The following is a 17,944-nucleotide window of genomic DNA, read 5'->3' on the forward strand; positions in this document are numbered from 1 at the left end:
AAGGCAGCGCTCTCTCCTGATCACTCCTGTGAGGGGTGCATGCACACACAGCATATACAATGCAATCCACCAGCAATTTTTACTTCATTTGGTTTCAACAGTATTTGTCAGTTTTTTCATATGAAATGCTACTGAACATACTGGAGTGTGATAGTGTGTATTTAGAGGCAGTAACTAAAGCCCTAAGCCTCCCTCTCTCCACCCTCAAGTCTCAGTGACGAAGTCTGGTTATAAATGAAAGGAACATTTTGTTGCCTGCTTCTGGGTTGGGCACCTGATTCTATAATTTAGCTATACAGCCAAAACTCAGACAGCCCCAACCCAAGTTCTAATAAATCTCACTCTGTGATTAGAAGGAACTTTATGTTGGAGTTAGCAAGACTTTTTCTTACTGGCTGATTTTTAGCTAGACGCTGGGCCAGGTAGGAGCCTGGAAAAACTTTCACAGCTGCTCATAAGAATTTTTTTAAAAGGCTTCTGTCATTCAACTGAAAATTGCTATTGGCTATATGCAGAATGTTATATGTAGTGTGGTATCTATCTCTATGGAAAATCATGGGGAAACAGTGAAGGTCAGTTTTGTAAACTATTTTAGGACTGGATCTTTTGCTACTGCTCAGCCAAATAATCTTCAAGGACCAGTTGTTTTTTCTCAGATGTGATCAGAAAACTGGGTGCTTTAGTTTGCTGATGGTGGTGCTACAAGCTCTCATCTTCAGTCTCTGCAAAAAGTAGCAAATAAAAATGGGAAAGGAGGTTCTGTTCCCTGAATCCCTGCCCTCATACCAAGGCAATCCATAGGGTTCCAGTTCAGCTAGATGGTCATGAGAGGGTCCAACCTCTGTCCTTACAGACCTTCAGTATCCTTGTGGACCCCGAGGGGTTCCCAGGACCCAGCTTGAGAAACTGCCCTTCAAGAGATGGAGCAGATATATAGAAACCCCTCAAACCCTACTCTTCCCAGGCTCCCCCCCAAAATGTTCAGGAATGTCCCAAGCCAGGGTTGGCAACCCTATCTGAAAGGGGGAATTACTTGTTGATCTCAGACAATCAGTATCTAGGGACGTAGTAAAATGACTGACATTGCTTATCAGAATCTCCTACCTTAAGGTACACAGATACCAGTGACTAGAGCTGAAGAACTGCCTTCAAACATGTCAGTTCCATTTGCTAACATGACTAATACTTATTAAGTTGACCTTGTCTGTGTGTATTTGTGTAACTTTTTGTAAAGCTATCTCATTTCATTACATGTTGACAGTGCTGTCCTAAGGAGAGTTACACACTTCTAAGTTAATTGAAGTAACTTTCCTTAGGTTTGTACTGTGAGTGTATTTCTGGAACCATTCACTTCCAGAATCTGCCAATCAGTTTCAACGAGTGACCTCTACATTCCCCATTTCTGCAGGAGAAAAACACTTGTCTCCTCTCTCGATGTTACAGAACAGCATCCTTCTGAAGATGGACTTTAAAGTTTAAATTAAGAGCTTCAGACATCACTTGATTTTTTTGTCCTTTTCTGTATATTCTCAAGCTTCATGAGATAGATGTGTGACCAGAACTCTCCCGTCCATTACTTTATATATATTATGAAACTAGAGACTTAATTCTAGTCTTTCGTAATGGTTCTTGACACGTTTCCTTTTTCACTGCTTTTGTGTATTTAAAATGACCTGCTCTGTGTGCTTCCCATCATAATTAAGATTAACATTCGATTTATATACCGTCCTTCAGGACAATTTAACATCCACTCAGAGCAGTTTACAAACTATGTTATTATTATCCCCACAACAATAATCACCCTGGGAGGTGGGTGGGGCTCAGAAAGCTCCTAGAAGCTGTGACTGACCCAAGGTCACCCAGCTGGCTTCAAGTGGAGGAGTGGGGGATCAAACCTGGCTCTCCAGATTAGAATCCCATGCTCTTAACCACTACACCAAACTGGCTCTCCAAGGCCTCATTCTTGAGTGGGCACAGCTAATTCAGATATCATTGCTGAAAACGTACTCTTTTTGTACTTTTTAAAGCAAATATAACTCTTGAACAGGCAAGATCAGAAGACCAACACTTAAAGGCATCAGGTGCCAGCTTTGACTAGAAAGCAATTATCACTATCAATGGCTGGGCCATCTTGAGTGCAGTCTGTGCCAAGCAAGCACCATGCAACTCACATACCTGCGCAAGCAGTTTCTTTTCACATGGGCCAGAAGGGATTTTCAACTCCAACTGCTGCTTGAAGAGTTGGCCTGCTTCCACCTTCCTTGCAGAGATGAGAGTGCAATGGACAGAGATTAATTAACCTCTCAGATATCAATTTTATATTTCAGCAATTAAACTGATATGGCTGAAAGCTGGCTATTTTTCACCAATTGTTCAAGGATTAAGGGTTTTTTTTGGTTTTGATTGGCTACGCAGCCTCCAGAGTGATCCAATCTTTTTCTTCCCTTTTCTTAGAAAGTCTCTCTCATATTGGCCTCAACTTTATCAAGCCAGCATGTTCAAGTCTCTCATTTCCATGCTTCCAGCCTTATAAAAACAGGGAATTACATTCTGGGTAATATAGGCAAGCAATTCTGAGTGGCAGGTTGACGGTGAGGCTGTTGTATACACTCCATTCAAGTCTGATTCCTGTGTGTTGAGGCAAGGGCTTCTGTCAGGCATGATGCTTCACCCCATTGCATTTCAATACCTGTGCTCTACGTATGGGTGGTGGACTGGCAGGCAAGCCAATCTTTTGGCCCTAGTTGCAAAAAAAAATGTTATTAGTGCTGATTCCTGACAAAAAATATACACTGGATACTTATGAAAAAGAAGAGTGTCAGGGAATGGACACACCAAGAGTATTGACAAATGACAATCTTTGATGACCCAGCCATCAGAAAGTCCTGCTAGAAAGGTTTAAATGAGATAAAGAATTATGGGGCTTTGACTACAAGAAGACAGAATTTGAAAAAGAGCTTTGTACAAATGATGAACATGTTATCTTCAAAATTTGAAACGGAAGAATAGGCTAAAAATTTTGGGTATAATAGGCAAATAGACCAGTGGGAAAATATATGGGTAAAGGGGCATAAATTCACTTTGAATTCCATACTGAAAGAAAATTTTTACAAAACGATGTATTGCTGGTATGTCTCATGATAAATTAGCAAAAAGGTATGTTTAACTAATGTTGGAAATGTGAGCAACATGAAGAAATATTTTATCATCTTTGGTAGACTTGTCTTACACCAAAAAAAAAATTGGTAACAAAGGCTAGGATTGCCAAGTTTCCACTGGGGATAGGGAATCCCCCATCTCCAGAGAGCTCTTTTGCCACTGCTCAGTGGGTGGCAGGAGAAAAATGGGGGTATTGGGGGAGGTGATAATCAGCTTCCCAATGTGCTGACATTACTGCCAGCACAACCGGAAGTGATGTCAGCATGTCACCGGAAACACCTCCCTGCCGTGAGTGTCCCACCAGTTGCCAGCCTCATGCTGACAACTCTAAGTTGGGCAGTCAGGGAGCAAACATGTTACACCTCTCTTCCAACCCTAGAGATGCCTTCAGAAGAAACACTGAAAGATGAGGCTTGGTTCCTAATTAGAGAGTAAAATCCAGAAATAGTTCATTTGCCTGACCACAGCTTTTAAAGATACAGTTTCCACTTCTTACTATGTGGAAAGATGCAGAATGATGAATTTTTCATCATTAAGTCTAGAATCAACACTTTAAAAGCCCCCAGGCATGTAACACTACATTAAGATGTTATGCCAATATAGATTAAAATCATATGCCAATAATCAATACTGAACAATACTAGGCCTAGCTTCTGTACTCTCTAGATGAACTTTTAAACTTTGCATGAACTTTCAGTGTATTTTTTCTATGTGTAAGGTAATTCAGCAGGTGTGCTCTCATCCTTTGACAATTAATTAAAATAGTGGACTCTACTGAGATTGGTGTTCTTCTATCAGAGGTTCAACCAATGGTGATCGCCCAACTTAACTTTTCTTGACACTTGTCAGAGATTAATAGTATTCTCTTGCAGATCAGACAATGACAATTTTTTAACTAATTGGAAGGCTGTACTATGAAATTATGAATGTTCAGTGAAGTGTCAAACCAATCAATATTTGTTTGTGCTATCATGTGAATAGACCCTACATATTTGCATATGATTAGGTATATAATTGCAAACACAGAAAGAATAAGCAGGGTACTGATGGAAGAGATCTCTTGAGAGAATCTAGGTGAGAACCTATTTCTACCTATGTATTTCATAGAAACTTTGAGCAATGTTAAACTTAGGATTTATTGAGAAATGTTAGTGAACTTATTTCTTATTGCCTTTCTATGTTTCTGTTGTTATAGGATTCATATTAATAGCCATTTATATTTTGATTACTTGCTTCATTAAAAAACTAGGGTATATTTTCAATAAAGTAAAATAAACTCTAGATTGGTGTCTGTGTGTTTGATGAGGAGTTGCAAAGCAATATTGAACTCTATATAAATAAATGTACTGATAAACGGTTGAAAGAGCTTATCTGTTTGACAGGTCTAAAGACTAACTGCTTTCGGCTTCCCCGGAGAGAGATCCATCTTTCTCGTGGCAAGTTGAAGCGTGGTTTTAGACACGGGCAACCATCTCGTTACAAAGATTTTCATACAATATTTGAAGGCAAAACAAACAGTTGTCGTCAATTTAATTAATTCTCCATAATTTCACCACAAAAATGCAAGTATGGTGGCTACAATGCAAAGGTGCAACTCAAGGTTATTCTTTCTTCTTATGGTACCAAAGCTCAATTCTGAACTGCTCTTTAGTTTTGGGGATGGTCTGCGAGAATAAAGGGAGTCTATGCTTTTCAAAGAGGGCCAAGTGTAGATGTAGCAAGGAGAACATTTTAAGTATTAGGATTAGGCCAGATGCTCTGCCCCTTCCCTAAATACTTTAAACATGGGAGCTGCAAAGCTTACCAGCTAGAGACTACTGCTTTGTAGAAGGCCAGCAAAGTAAGATATGGTTGGAGCTAGGTCCCACCCCTTTCATTAACCATCAGCTAACCAAATCTGCACATGTGCTCAACCACCTTCTTGCACAGATGTCACAGGCAGTAGCTGTAACTCATGAGATAGAAGATGACAGTCTTTCACCAGGATGAGAGGACAGAGAGAGACCCCTCCTCTCCAGAGGGTGCTAAATTCCTCTCTCCTCCATATCAGGTCTTACAGCTGCCTGATTTTAAATTAGGACTGAAAAAGGATGTAATGGAAGCAAATCAACTTTTCTTAAGAAAAACCCCCTGAAGTCTAGTTTGTATCCTCTTAAAATAAATATAATTTACAAAAAACATTTGATTTGCAATTTTGATCTGCAATAACAAGAACTGATAAAAAGTAATCTCTTGACAAACACTACATTAACTTTCTTGTTAACAAGTTTTTATGTATAGAACTATGTAACTGCAGAGGATAATCTGTACCAATTCACCAAAAATTGTTCAGTGTTTTCAACGGCCAATGAATTTTAGTGCAAATAGTTAATCTTCCAAAGGGAAAAAAATAAGATAAAAACTCTTCCATATACAAAATATCTTTTTCTTTTACATAAATTTCCTCTTAATTATCAGTCTATAGAAATTCATAATAAGGGTGCCTAGTTTTGCCTGTTCTTTGGCTAGCAAAAGTAAGTCCTTAGAATCATCTCTATTGGCTGCCTGCAGACTGGACAGGGCTTATTGCGCTTCTTCAGTTTCTTTGCACATGCATAACATGACATAAGATGTCCTGTCCTTCCATGTACAATGCAACCATTTTTAGGCTGACTTTGACATATGACACAAGGCTCTATACTGGAGAGAGGAAGGTTTGACTCTGTGCCTCCATCTTTATCTTCAGCCTCTTCTTTCTCAGGCTCTTTCAAGTCTTCTTGGCTGCTGCAAAGCATACTGCTAGATGTAGATGGTTGGGAGTATTCTTCACTTTCCTGAGATTCACAAGTCTGTTCTGCTTCATCCACCTCTTTACTTTCGTCCGTCTTTCCTTTCTTACAGTCTGGAACATCAAAGCCCTCCTCAGGATCCATTGGCATAGCATCTTCACACTTGCTCCCTTGAGGCTTTTCGCTCTTCTTATCAGGGAGCCAGTTCTCCCGAAGAGCCCAGCATCTGGGGCAATGGCGAGGAAGGGGTGGGTTCATTTCATTGCATTTTGAGCATTTCCAATAATCCTTGTGAATCAGAAGAGAAAACAGTTGTGATTAGCATTTATTGAAACTTGCTTATATAGTATATAAAGACGATGGGGCATAATCCTAATCATTGCGCTGATACCAGATGAGGCAGTTAAGAGGGACACCACCCACTTTGTGGTGGGGGAAGTATCAAGGGGTGCCTGCAGTGTCCCAACAAGCTTTATCCTGTCATTATGCTTGTGCTGGCTGTAAGGCAGAAGTGGAGGAAGGGTCTTTCATCAGTCCGTGGCCTCTCACTTTCTGGATGTTCAATATTCAAAATTAGATGCTACATCCATACACACACCGGTCCTGTGAAGGGGGCAAAAATTCCATCCTTGCTAGAGCCTCCTCCTCACTGGCTCCAATTTCCCTCTCCCAGTTCACCCATCTGTCTCCTTCCCTTTCTCGGCCTAATTTTCCTTCCTCTGCCCATCGACACGGCCATCTAGTTTCCTCCTCACTTGTTCCACTTCCTCAGTTCCTGCTTCCCCTCCCTTAAGCCAACTGGCCAATGACTTCCTCTGCTGGCTTGCCTTCCTCCTTCCCCTTTGCTTACAGGCAACCCAAGACTGGATCCTGGCTTTCACATACGAAGCTTATTTACTAGAAAAGGAACAGAAGAAGTTTTGCTGAAGAGACTTTAGTAGGGGATGATGTGTGGCAGGATCTCAGGTCTAGGAGCATGGGCTGAAGTTATTTAATGTCAACCGAACGCCCTGTGCAGTCAGAGATACCTGTCCTCATATTTCTTATGTAATGGATTGATAGCTTACTTTGTTATGAACTGGAAAAATCTGAGGGGATACTCAAGAGTTGTCCAGGACACAGCACTGCAAGTGTGGGTTTGTATAATACTTTGATTATAGAATCAATATGATAAATGTTATTTATATATTTTTTTAATTTAATGGCAAATGAAATTGATGGTTTGGTGTTAAATTGATACATATCAGGGGGAGATTACAGATTGTAACTAGCTCCTGGCAACGGTCAGTGTAAATAATTTGGCGCTCCAACCCATTTAACACCATGCTCCATTAAATAATTAACCTACTTGTACAATCTAACACTCCCAACTTTTCTAATAGGTTGTTAGACATGTTATGACTTGTTCTTTCAAATTAAAACACTTGAAACTAGCACAGCCCTAGTCTGCAATGCTTTTTATACTCCAGTGTCCGTTTATTTCAAAGTCAAGAATTCACTTACAGCTAGTGAAATTTCAGGATCATCATCAAATGAATCCATATCGCTCTCTTCAGTCTGATATATAGTTACTTGATATATCTGATGGAAGACAAAGTTTAGCTTCTAATTAAATTTTTAGATTTATACAACATACAAAATGTTACAATTCTAAAGAGAAGCAAAACATACTTCTATACTTGTTTTAAGCCTCTTTCCTCAGTTACTAAATAGTGTGACGTAACTGCACTTAAAAAAAAAAAAAACAAATCGCAAGGTTCTAAACTTGCTTGACTCACGAACGGCTTCAAAGTGAACCTTCGCATCCAAACTCCAAACAAGATTAGGGCTTTTCAGAATGAATATTGACAATTCTGTGCCAATGGAATGATACATACTTCCAGCAAAGGAACTATTATCCCCCCTGGCAGAGTTGTATCCTGCATGATTTACCCAGCCTACTTTCATATTATGCTATTTTTGGTATCAACTGGAGGGGGGGGGGTTAGTTTGTAGAGATGAAGTGGAGCAGCAGAGTGGGGTCAGGGAGCCCAGAAGCAACAGGCGCAAATGATGACGTACAGGAACCTGTACAGGGCATGCAAGTCAGCCCTCCCCTCCTTTGACTCTTTATCAGATGAACTATTTTCATGTTTCCAAAGCAATTTTAGAAACTATTAAGATTAGAAAAAAAATTCCAAGAAGTCAAAGATATACACAATTATCAGTTCTGTTCTGAAACACTAAAGCTAAAGACTACACACAGATCTGAGTTTAATTTACCCCATTTGTATCCCACCCTTCTTCCAGGAATATCAGGCTGTTATGTACATGGGGGGCAAAAAAAATTCCTGAGGGGGACAACCAGTGTACCCTAAAAAGTATACCAAAGAAAAGATGACAAGAAGCAGATCAGCTGATTATGCAAGAAGGAAAAATAGTACATAACATCACAACTGAACACAGAAATTCAGAAAGTGCCCCGAAGATAGAATCTTCCACAATCTGGTTGTTATCATGAGTCTCTATCCAGCAGGCAGTCGTACATAAATTTAACTAGAGCTTGACAAGAGTTTTCAGGGAGTCCACAAGCTTAATGTGGGGTTAGTTTATGTTATTATCACAAGCACACTATAATGAGCAAAGTGCGTTTTCAACTAGGATAAGACCACTCAGTGAGCCTGAATGCTGGTCTCCCTGGGCCAAATGAAACACTATCCAAACAACTCTTAAAATTTGGCCCATTTTGGGGAGAACAGATGCTCTGCATGCAGAAGATCCCAAGGTAAATCCCTGGCATTTCTGGTAGCAAGGCTGGGAAAGAGCACTGCCAGTCCAAGTGGCTAGGTGAACCAATGGCCTGAATCAGCTTCTTAAAGTATGTGCGCATATGAAATTCTCACACAAGGGCAGTACTTTCCCTAACAACAGTCCAATGAACTTTGTTTTAAATGCACCTACTTCATCATCCTCATCTGTAAGTTCTTGTACATCTTCATCAGGGCTGTAGTCTTCTGAATAGATGGATTCAACTTCAAACTCAACACTGAACTGATCTGAAAGTGAATCCTGGTCTAACCAATCTGAATTTCCACTTAGAGAATTGGCATTATTATCCTAAAAGAGACAAAATGCACATGCCCTTTTAATCAGCTTGTAAACAGAAAAACAGTAAACAAAATTAACAGTTTTAGAATCCATATGGAGATGAACATAAATTTCTGTAGGATTCAATATGCACAGAAATGAGAAGAACCACTTGTAACAACAGGAATAAACCTGTTTTTTAAAAGGAATCTCTTAATCTATTATAATGTATGTCTATATCCAGAAGCTATATTTGGACCAATACCAACATGCAAAAATATGCAATTAACACTCAGGGAAAGCTTACAGCATAAGAAAAGCCTATCCATGGAGAAAACCCACTTCATGCGGGTAGAACAGTGTAGGCCATTCACATCCACTATGCAATAGCTATCTCTGCCACAAACCCAACGAAGGATCATGGGAAAAGAGTAAAAACTTTGACAACTGGTCACATGCGGTTAGGACTCCTGACATCCTTTGTGAGGCTGCATCAAATTCAAGCTGTTACTCAAGCAATGACTGAATGTTACTCTATGGAAAAAATATCCAACACACAGAAGTCCTGCATATCAGGGAGAAAACTAGGCTAAAACTATTTCCTCTGACATTAAGCATTCTTTGTGTAAACAGTATGGTTTTATGGGGGCGGGGAATCAATCTTGTTATTCCCCATCTTTTTAGGCACAATTTTAAACACACAGTCTATTTAAAGAACCTCTACAACATGGGAGATTTCTTTTAAAAAATCCCCATTAAAGCCATTTGTTACTTACAGGGCTTGATACAGAGCCAGATGAACTGCTGCCGTTGCTTCCATCGCAATACAAACCACTTACTACACACCAAGAGAGGCTTTCATCAAATGTAAGGGAAATGCTGTCTGATTTATGCCGTTTTCTCTGTCTTTCATCATTAGGCTCTTCTAAAGCATTTTCTTCTGCAAAACAAAACACATTGTAATTAAGAAAATGTTAAAACGTGCCTACCAAGTAATTCAATATAGACAGAAGGACTCTTCCTGAAGAAAAAAAGTTGATGGGTCAAAGTGCTTGTGGAAAAGACACCGAGAAGTCAAGGAACAAGGAACTCCTTGCACACTAGCATGTACATAAATTCAAGGAGCTATGAAAGGAAGACAAGCCTCATATCACACATGGCGAAGCAGCGGTGCCTTCCCTCTCAGTCATACAACATTTTCTATTATCTGTCAGTGACTTGAGCTCTGCTCTGGGAGAACTACTATTAGTACTGAAAGCCAGGCAAAGGAGCTTTCTCTTACCTGTTTCACTACGTGCTCTCCTTCTAGAAGTAGTTGCTTCACTTGACTCTTGCACTGATTCCTGCTTAAGAAAAACACTAAATAAGCAAAACTCCTAATGAAGATTAAGCATAACTGTCCCAGATATTATACTTGAAAGAGGAATAATATAGAAATACTATGTGCTTGAAATTACCTTTATAGCATTTCCATTTTCTAGCGGGGACCTGGACTGATTCACAGATGTGTTAACATTACTAGAGTCTTCAAAAAAAATACATATTGGAAATCACTGAAGAGGAACAGCAGGCAACTCAAATATACATTTCCGAGTAAATGAATTAACACATTGATTTTCTACAAATGAGTTCCTCAGAGTCCTAAAATATTGTGACAAGTTTACACAGACATGTGAAAAGCTAAAATACAGTACCTTATACAAGAGAATAATTAATCAAGTTTACATAATCTACCATCTGTTGTCATGCATGTTAGAACAAGCCCTAAAGTTTAGGATAAATCAGCTTTCACAAATGAAACACAAAGAACTAAGACTGAGAGGTCATTTAGCAACTAGCCTTTGAGGAAGGAAAAGGTTCCAAATAGCAGGTGGATCTGGCATACATTTGTATGTGTAATCATCTAACTCATACTTGGCATAGTTTGCCTGGTGGACTATAGACACATGCTGGAGCTTTGGTTCCACTCTCATCACAGATGTTTTCCTAGCAGCTTACCACACAATCTTGAGCATATTGACACAGTTCTGTATAAGCTCCACTAAATGCAGAGAGACTTACTCCAAGGTAACTGTGCACAGGATTGCTCTTTAAGCATCCAAATCAGAGTCTTGTTTTTGCTGTTTTAATTAACAGGATCCTAGCTGGGTCTCTTGTCCACATCTGAACATTTGTCTTGTTTCTTAGTCGCCACATACCAAGCACTTACTTGCTTTATTGACAATTTGGAGAAGGACAACTCAGACAGCTACTTAATAATCTACTTTAGGTAAGGCAGTACAAATCTTAACTATTCTATCATCAGTTACAAAGGATAAGGTAATTAACACTAGCTGGCATAGGTAACAGATAAATGGATTATGTCTGATTCCAACATCTGGCATCTTACCTCCCGCATACCACCAATGCTTACCGATATAAACTAAATTCTAAGTAAATAATTAAGAGAGATTCAGATTCACCTAAGATTTTTTGGTGCTTGCTCTAAAGTTTGCTGCCAAGTATACTAAAGAAAGTCAAACTCTTTCTGCAAGAAACTTTTTGAAAAACCCTTTTAAAAAGTATAGCAAAGTAGTTTACCTTGATGATTGACTGTTGTCAGGTTTTTGGAAATCATCAAATATAACTGCCTGGAAAAAGATATTTTTTTTTTAGTTTCAAGGATATAAATTATATATTACTATTACAAAGTGACCATAATGAGGACTGGATGGTAAGGTCGCCACTTTTTTTTTTTTAAAGCTGGCCCTGCTCCTAATATATACATTTTAAGGTCAAAGTTTTTCTCCCCACTTATCTGAGTTTTGGAAAAATAAAAAAAACCTGCATAATTTCTAGGCATCAGATTACTCATTACAGGCCAGCAAGAAAGGTGACAATTCAACTAAAGGCAATTTAGTTCCAATCCCTGAGCTGACATATAAAACCCACTATATCCAGACATAGCCAACATATTGGATCACAGAATTCCACAAACAGAAAGCAAGACTGCACAGGAACCACTGAGGAACAAAATTTGCAAATACAGACTCAAGCAGCTCGCATCACAGGGAAATTGGCCTACTTTACCACATTAATACTAAACACACACACACATGACTGTTTGGTCTTTCTGATCATCACTTATGGAAGTATCCTTATATCCTTGTAAGTCATCCAGAATGAATCTGTCTGTTAGGAGAAAACCTGACAAAATGTTTGGAAAACAAGACCTTTCATTTAAATTTTATTACAAGCTGTCTCTTCTTTGTTACAAGACGGATTCTTTTACTGAAAATGTCTTACACTGCAAGTTTCTGTGCTTTATGTTTTAAATAATAAACCCAACTTCTTGCTTTATTACCAAGTATATCTAGCTGTTTTGATGCAGGGGAACATTCTAATATTCACCACTTTTTCATTTTAATGTTTTTATTCTTTTGTTTAGACTGTTAAGAAAAAAGTACTGTATTAAGAAAACATACTTCCAAAAGTTGTTATGGTTAGAGACTGGAAATTTTTAGAACTGCGTGTTAACTCACTAAAATTCAATGTAACCTTGCCCAACAGTCACCATTTAGTATTTGGTGGTGGCGCTAAATATATTTAGCCTCACCACCAGTAAAAGTAGAATAACTAAACCTCTCTTTCAGATCTGCTTTACCAGTGGCCCCTGGGATACCAAGTTGAAGGGGGTGGAGTAGAAATCCCAATGTATTTCTGATATGTCACAATGGGGCTCTCTCATTCATTGCGAAGCTGGGAGGCATTCAATAAGTGCAATAGGAATGCAAGAACAGAGTGGACCTACATACAGCAGTGCACAGGAAAATTACTGGATGTGTTGTAATTGTATGTGCATTGTTAAGCTTATACTTACACACTCAGAAGCTACCAATGCACCAAGGTGAAGTCAGCATAATAAAAAGCTGCATCTTGTAGCCCACATACAATGTATTCTTAATGAATACATTTTATTACAGACATCAGATGTATGTACACTATCAAATTACACCACTTCCAAAAAATAAAGGCAGAGAATATTTTCATTAGTAGGTAATAGCTGTATAATCTACTTTACAGAAATCATGAGATCAGGCAATTACAAAAAGCAAAAGCAGACTATGCTGATGTATTGTCAAAGGCTTTCACGGCCGGAGAACGATGGTTGCTGTGGGTTTTCCGGGCTGTATTGCCGTGGTCTTGACACTGTAGTACTGTGACACTGAGAGATCTCTGTCTTTCGGTGCTACACCTCGGAAGATGCCAGCCACAGCTGCTGGCGAAACGTCAGGAACTACAATGCCAAGACCACGGCAATACAGCCCAGAAAACCCACAACAACCAGACTATGCTGATGTTCACTAACACAAACACACAGCTCAGTTTTCCACCATACATATATCTAGCACACAAGAATGTGCCAGGAAAGCTGTAAGTTAACACACACGCTAAGCATTTGCTAGAAAGTCACAAGAAACAGTAGTACCTGTGTTCTTTTACGGAAAAACTCTGTACTCCAAAGAGATCACCAAGAAGATCATTTGCACAATGGACAATATGTTGTTGCTTTTCATCATATAGATGTTTAGACATAATATACTGACCAATATAGAATATTACCTGTAATAGCAGTCAAACATCAGAAGTGTCAGCTTGTACAGTATAGGATCAATGCAGAAGAATTTGTAGTATATTTTATAATGACTGCTCTCAGTATTGCCATAAACTAAAAACCCGTTTATAACATTCCACTGCACTGTAACATGACCAAGAAACAAAACTCAGGATAAGACTATGCAGATGAAGGGCAGGGCTATGCAGACAGGAGTAGGCATGATTTTCAAGAACACAGAAGCAGGGAGCATGTTTAGCGATCACTCTGATAATATCTCTGCATCTCTGAGCACTCGCTCATATAAGCAAATGGCTGCATTTAGGAACACGGTCACAACGAAGCTAGGACTTCTGTGTATGCCAAACTATTACCAACTACAGCCTTCTGGAGCAATTTTGATATAGACAGCCAGACATATGCATACTCCATCCACCATAATCCTGTTAACTCTGCTACTCTATAAGATTTACAAATGTTTACTATTATGTCCATTCTGAAGTTACGAGAAGCCAACCATTTAATTGTTGCTAAATTATTTCCTCCCATTATATAGGAAGACAAAAGCCAATATGAAGGCAAAACTCAGCTTTAAAGTTTTTATCATTCTTGAACAGTATGACGACACAGAAATCTGATCCTCTTGATAAAGAAAAAAAGTAGTAGATATCTACTCACGTACTTATTACAAAGAATATGACTTACCTCCTTCATAGTAAAAGTATCTTTTTGTGCACCAGCAAACTTTAAAAGTTTTAACAATAGTGGCTTGGGTTTAACCTGAAAATAGAGATACAGATACAAGTTACTTAAATAGCCATGTTCTTGTTCAAAAAGGACAGACGTTTAAGATCTAGTACTGCTGAGTTTCTAACATGCCTACTCATACTGCTATGACAGTAGCAAATCCTCCAAGGTCACACACAAATATGTATTATATTCAGGGCTTTTTTTCTGGGAAAAGAGGTGGTGGAAATCAGGACTGCACAATGACATCACTTTGGGTCAGCTGGAACAAGGGGGGAACGAGCGGCATGGAGGGCAATCTAAACTCCCCTCTGGCTGGAGATCAGGGGGCAGGGACACCGGACGTGACCATTTTTAAGAGGTGCCGGAACTCCGTTCCACCACGTTCCTGCTGAAAAAAAGCCCTGATTATATTGAATATACAGCAGAAAAAGACTTCATATTTAGTTTTAAAAACTGCGGATGTGTTCTCAGAATTCATACTTATTACCTAAACACCAGTTTTAAAAGGAAGTTTCACAACTGTAAACCTGGCCACACACACTCTCAGACAGGCATCCTATGCATGTGACAGAGAAATAGGTGTGTATATATGTCATCCTGCACATACAAAGTAATGAGCAGATGTAAGCACTGCATACATATATATGTACATTCACGTTATGCAACTTTCTGGCCTCTAAGGGGAACGACATATGTATATATGTGTGTGTGCGCACACGTGCGCACGCACACACACACACACACAGAGAACATTTATAGCCTAACGGTGGCAGGCTATTCCTTGTTCAGATCTAATAACCATTATACTATGTATGGTCTCAAGCCCTTTCCAGATGATACATCCAGGGAGAGTAAGTAGAGAGCAGGGGAAGTGGGAAAATCTACACACATTCAGATGAACACTTACACAGAGCCTATACATGTATAACTCTATACACACAGGGCTGTCTCCATGCAGGATCATATGGGGAGACATACACACTTATACATAGAGACTCCATGCAGGCATTCAACTGAATCCTAGTAACAACAACAAGAAGTGTGCTTATATACCACACTTCTATTCAGGTTAGTGCCCAACTCAAGAGTGGTGAACAAAGTATTTTTATTACTGCACAATACAGCTGGGGAGTTGGGGCTGGGAGGAGAGGCTGCCCAAGGCCACCTGGTAAGCTCATGGCAGTCATGGGAGTGGAAAGTCCAACCACTCCGCTACAGCAGCTCTTAGGTAGGAAGCAGAGCCTGCTGCAGCAGCATCACCCTGGCTTTTCTGAACAGGGCTATAAGCAGTCACTGTGAAGTTGTGCAAGGAAAGTTGGGGGATGAGGGGCAGTGGGCTGGATCTGGGCATGCAGCATAGGTTCTGATCAACCTTTTGACAGGTTCCTATCTTGTGAAGCTCTACGCATATCAGCTAAAGGCACACAGCGCAGGCCGAGGGATGCAACGCTAATTCCCACCGCACACATTTACTCTGCCTCTAGTATCTTTCAAAAGCGAAGCGAAAGCGTTTCAAGATCTTTAGCTCCTGTAAAGAAGCATCTGCGTGATCGGAGCGTGTAAATGCAACCTAACATGCGGGTCGCATCGTGCCACAAGCGGCCCTCGTAATACTGACCAGCGCTTCGTGATCCGTTTGGTTGATGCCGGATGTGCCCGCAGTGGGGTCGTCAGCGGAAGAAGCCATCTTAGTATTGCACATTTGCCTGGTAGAGAAAAAACCCAACAAACCCACGTAAAAAAGACGATTAATTCCCAGTAGGCCGCAGAAACGGGCGCCCCCGCCGAGCCGAGCGACGGAATTCCCCTGCCCGCCTCCCACTGCGTCCTGCTCCCGGATGCCTTACCCGACATAACCGCCGGGACTCGGGAGCCAGAAGACCGACACTCTCCCAGAGCCCCCTCAACAAGAAGGACGGGCCGCGTTTAAATAGCGCCGCCTGTTTACTCGTCCACGGGCAAGTCCGGGCTTAACGCCTCTGCCGGCCACGGCCCGACAAGTCCGAACATGATCCCGAGAGATGCGGAAGCCGACGCAGAGTGAGTCACAGGGAGGGAGCAGGGAGCCAGCGAGGCCGCCGACGGAGCCGTCCCCTCTCCGGGCACACGCCTCGGCCTTCCCCCGCCATACTGAAGGCTCCCCGCGTGCACCTGAGGAGCCCAGAAAAGGGCCCTTCCCTTCCCGCCTCCCGCGGCTGTTCTCTCGCCAAGCCCTCCCCACGCACTCTCATTGCCTCCTTTTAGGGAGCAGCTCCGTTCCTCCTCACGGACGGCGCCAAATCGACGCCACGTCCCGCCGCCATTTCGGGCCCGCCAAACGGCCGCAGCCAGGCCCTGAGCATTTCCAGCCGCAGAAAGGGTGGTTGCGCACTCGCGCCTCTTTGGCGCCCCACCGCGACGCACTCAGGCCGGGCTTTCCTGTGCCTGCGGGCCAGCGGCGTGAGAAGCGTAGAACGGAGCTTTAATTCCACCAACCTAGCTAGGATTACTTGGAAGTAAAGTAACAAGCAGTTAATTCTGTCGCTTTTCCCCCATCACGCTTGGCATGTGTGTCTACTCCGTATGCGAACATACAGATTTAATCTTCACCTGCTGTCGTTACCAGAAAACGATTATATATTACTTACTTTAAATATATCATTTGCGAAATACTTCCCTTCATATTATTCGGATGTATGACAGGAGGGTCTATATATTGCAGTGTCCCTGTGTTCTAGATACCTTACACCATCACCTCTCTCAGCTCCATGCGGACAGGTATCACTCACTGCCTTCCATGTGTAATATTTAAATTTTCCTAATGTTAATGAATTGGCAGCCATTCCTTTACAGGGGGAAAACTACATGGATGCATTTGGGGAAAGTATAAGCATCAAATGCTGGAGCTGCCCCCTCCCCAGATGTACATGTTATCAGAAGTCAGTGGCTAAAAATCAGTTGGGATAACTCCCACAGATCATAGCATATACATAAAAAAATTGATCCAGAGGAGTTAGCAGTGTTAGTCTGTAGTAGCAAAATTGAAAAGAGTCCAGTAGCACCAAGACTAACCAACTTTACTGTAGCATAAGCTTTCGAGAATCACAGTTCTCTTCGCCATTTGACACATCTGACTAAGAGAACTGTGATTCTCGAAAGCTTATGCTACAGTAAAGTTGGTTAGTCTTAAAGGTGCTACTGGACTCTTTTCGATAAAAAATTGACACACCCACATGATTTGTATCCCTACATATATTCATTTACTCACATACACAATGAGATTTGAGTCCAGCGGCACCTTAGAGAACAAGATTTCCAGACAGTAAGCTTTTGAGATTCAGTGACCGTTATAACTACATACCATGTGGATCGCTACTGGGAACCTAGGAGTCTTTTCTACCAGTGGACATATGTAAGCAGAGGGCTGGCGATACCCATGTATGGAGTAAGGATTGCCAGAGGAGGCAATTTTCTATGGCCTGTCCATGGCAAATGAGGGGGGAGGGGAAGCATGGGGAGAAACAGGAAAGGACCATCTTTCTCTCCCTACTCAGCTACTGCTGCCGGCCGGATTAATTCTTAGATTTTCTGGGCTTATTGAAAGGACAGGAACAAGCCAAATGCTTGG

At 40.9% G+C, this 17,944-nt stretch overlaps 1 protein-coding gene across 3 annotated transcripts; it reads right to left on the minus strand.

Moving 5' to 3' along the window:
* Positions 1 to 4,657: 4,657 nt before the first annotated feature.
* On the minus strand, positions 4,658 to 16,711 carry MDM2 (MDM2 proto-oncogene). Of its 3 annotated transcripts, none has more exons than XM_054988379.1 (11): positions 16,563 to 16,711; positions 15,956 to 16,043; positions 14,293 to 14,367; positions 13,462 to 13,595; positions 11,574 to 11,623; positions 10,451 to 10,518; positions 10,276 to 10,336; positions 9,770 to 9,933; positions 8,868 to 9,023; positions 7,431 to 7,508; positions 4,658 to 6,215 (listed from the first exon to the last, which is right to left on the minus strand). In XM_054988379.1, exons 2-11 carry the CDS (start codon positions 16,037 to 16,039, stop codon positions 5,664 to 5,666), a joined length of 1,422 nt encoding a protein of 473 aa, XP_054844354.1. In that variant the 5' UTR covers positions 16,040 to 16,043; positions 16,563 to 16,711; the 3' UTR covers positions 4,658 to 5,663. The 3 variants fall into 3 exon arrangements, with proteins under 3 accessions (XP_054844354.1, XP_054844352.1, XP_054844353.1); XM_054988377.1 differs by having other exon boundaries at positions 10,276 to 10,339; XM_054988378.1 differs by lacking the exon at positions 16,563 to 16,711 and adding an exon at positions 16,185 to 16,529 and having other exon boundaries at positions 10,276 to 10,339.
* Between the last annotated feature and the right edge of the window lie 1,233 nt (positions 16,712 to 17,944).

This window comes from Eublepharis macularius, chromosome 9 (genome assembly GCF_028583425.1).
Source record: "Eublepharis macularius isolate TG4126 chromosome 9, MPM_Emac_v1.0, whole genome shotgun sequence".
Lineage (NCBI taxonomy): Eukaryota > Metazoa > Chordata > Lepidosauria > Squamata > Eublepharidae > Eublepharis > Eublepharis macularius.

Coding starts and splice junctions, on each gene's coding strand:
- MDM2 (XM_054988377.1), bottom strand. CDS start 16,039: ATGTGCAATACTAAGATGGCTTCTTCCGCTGACGACCCCACTGCGGGC. Junction 11,624..13,461: donor TTTTCCGTAAAAGAACACAG/GTACTACTGTTT, acceptor ATCTTTTTCCAG/GCAGTTATATTTGATGATTT. Junction 9,024..9,769: donor CTGGCTCTGTATCAAGCCCT/GTAAGTAACAAA, acceptor TGTCTCTTTTAG/GATAATAATGCCAATTCTCT.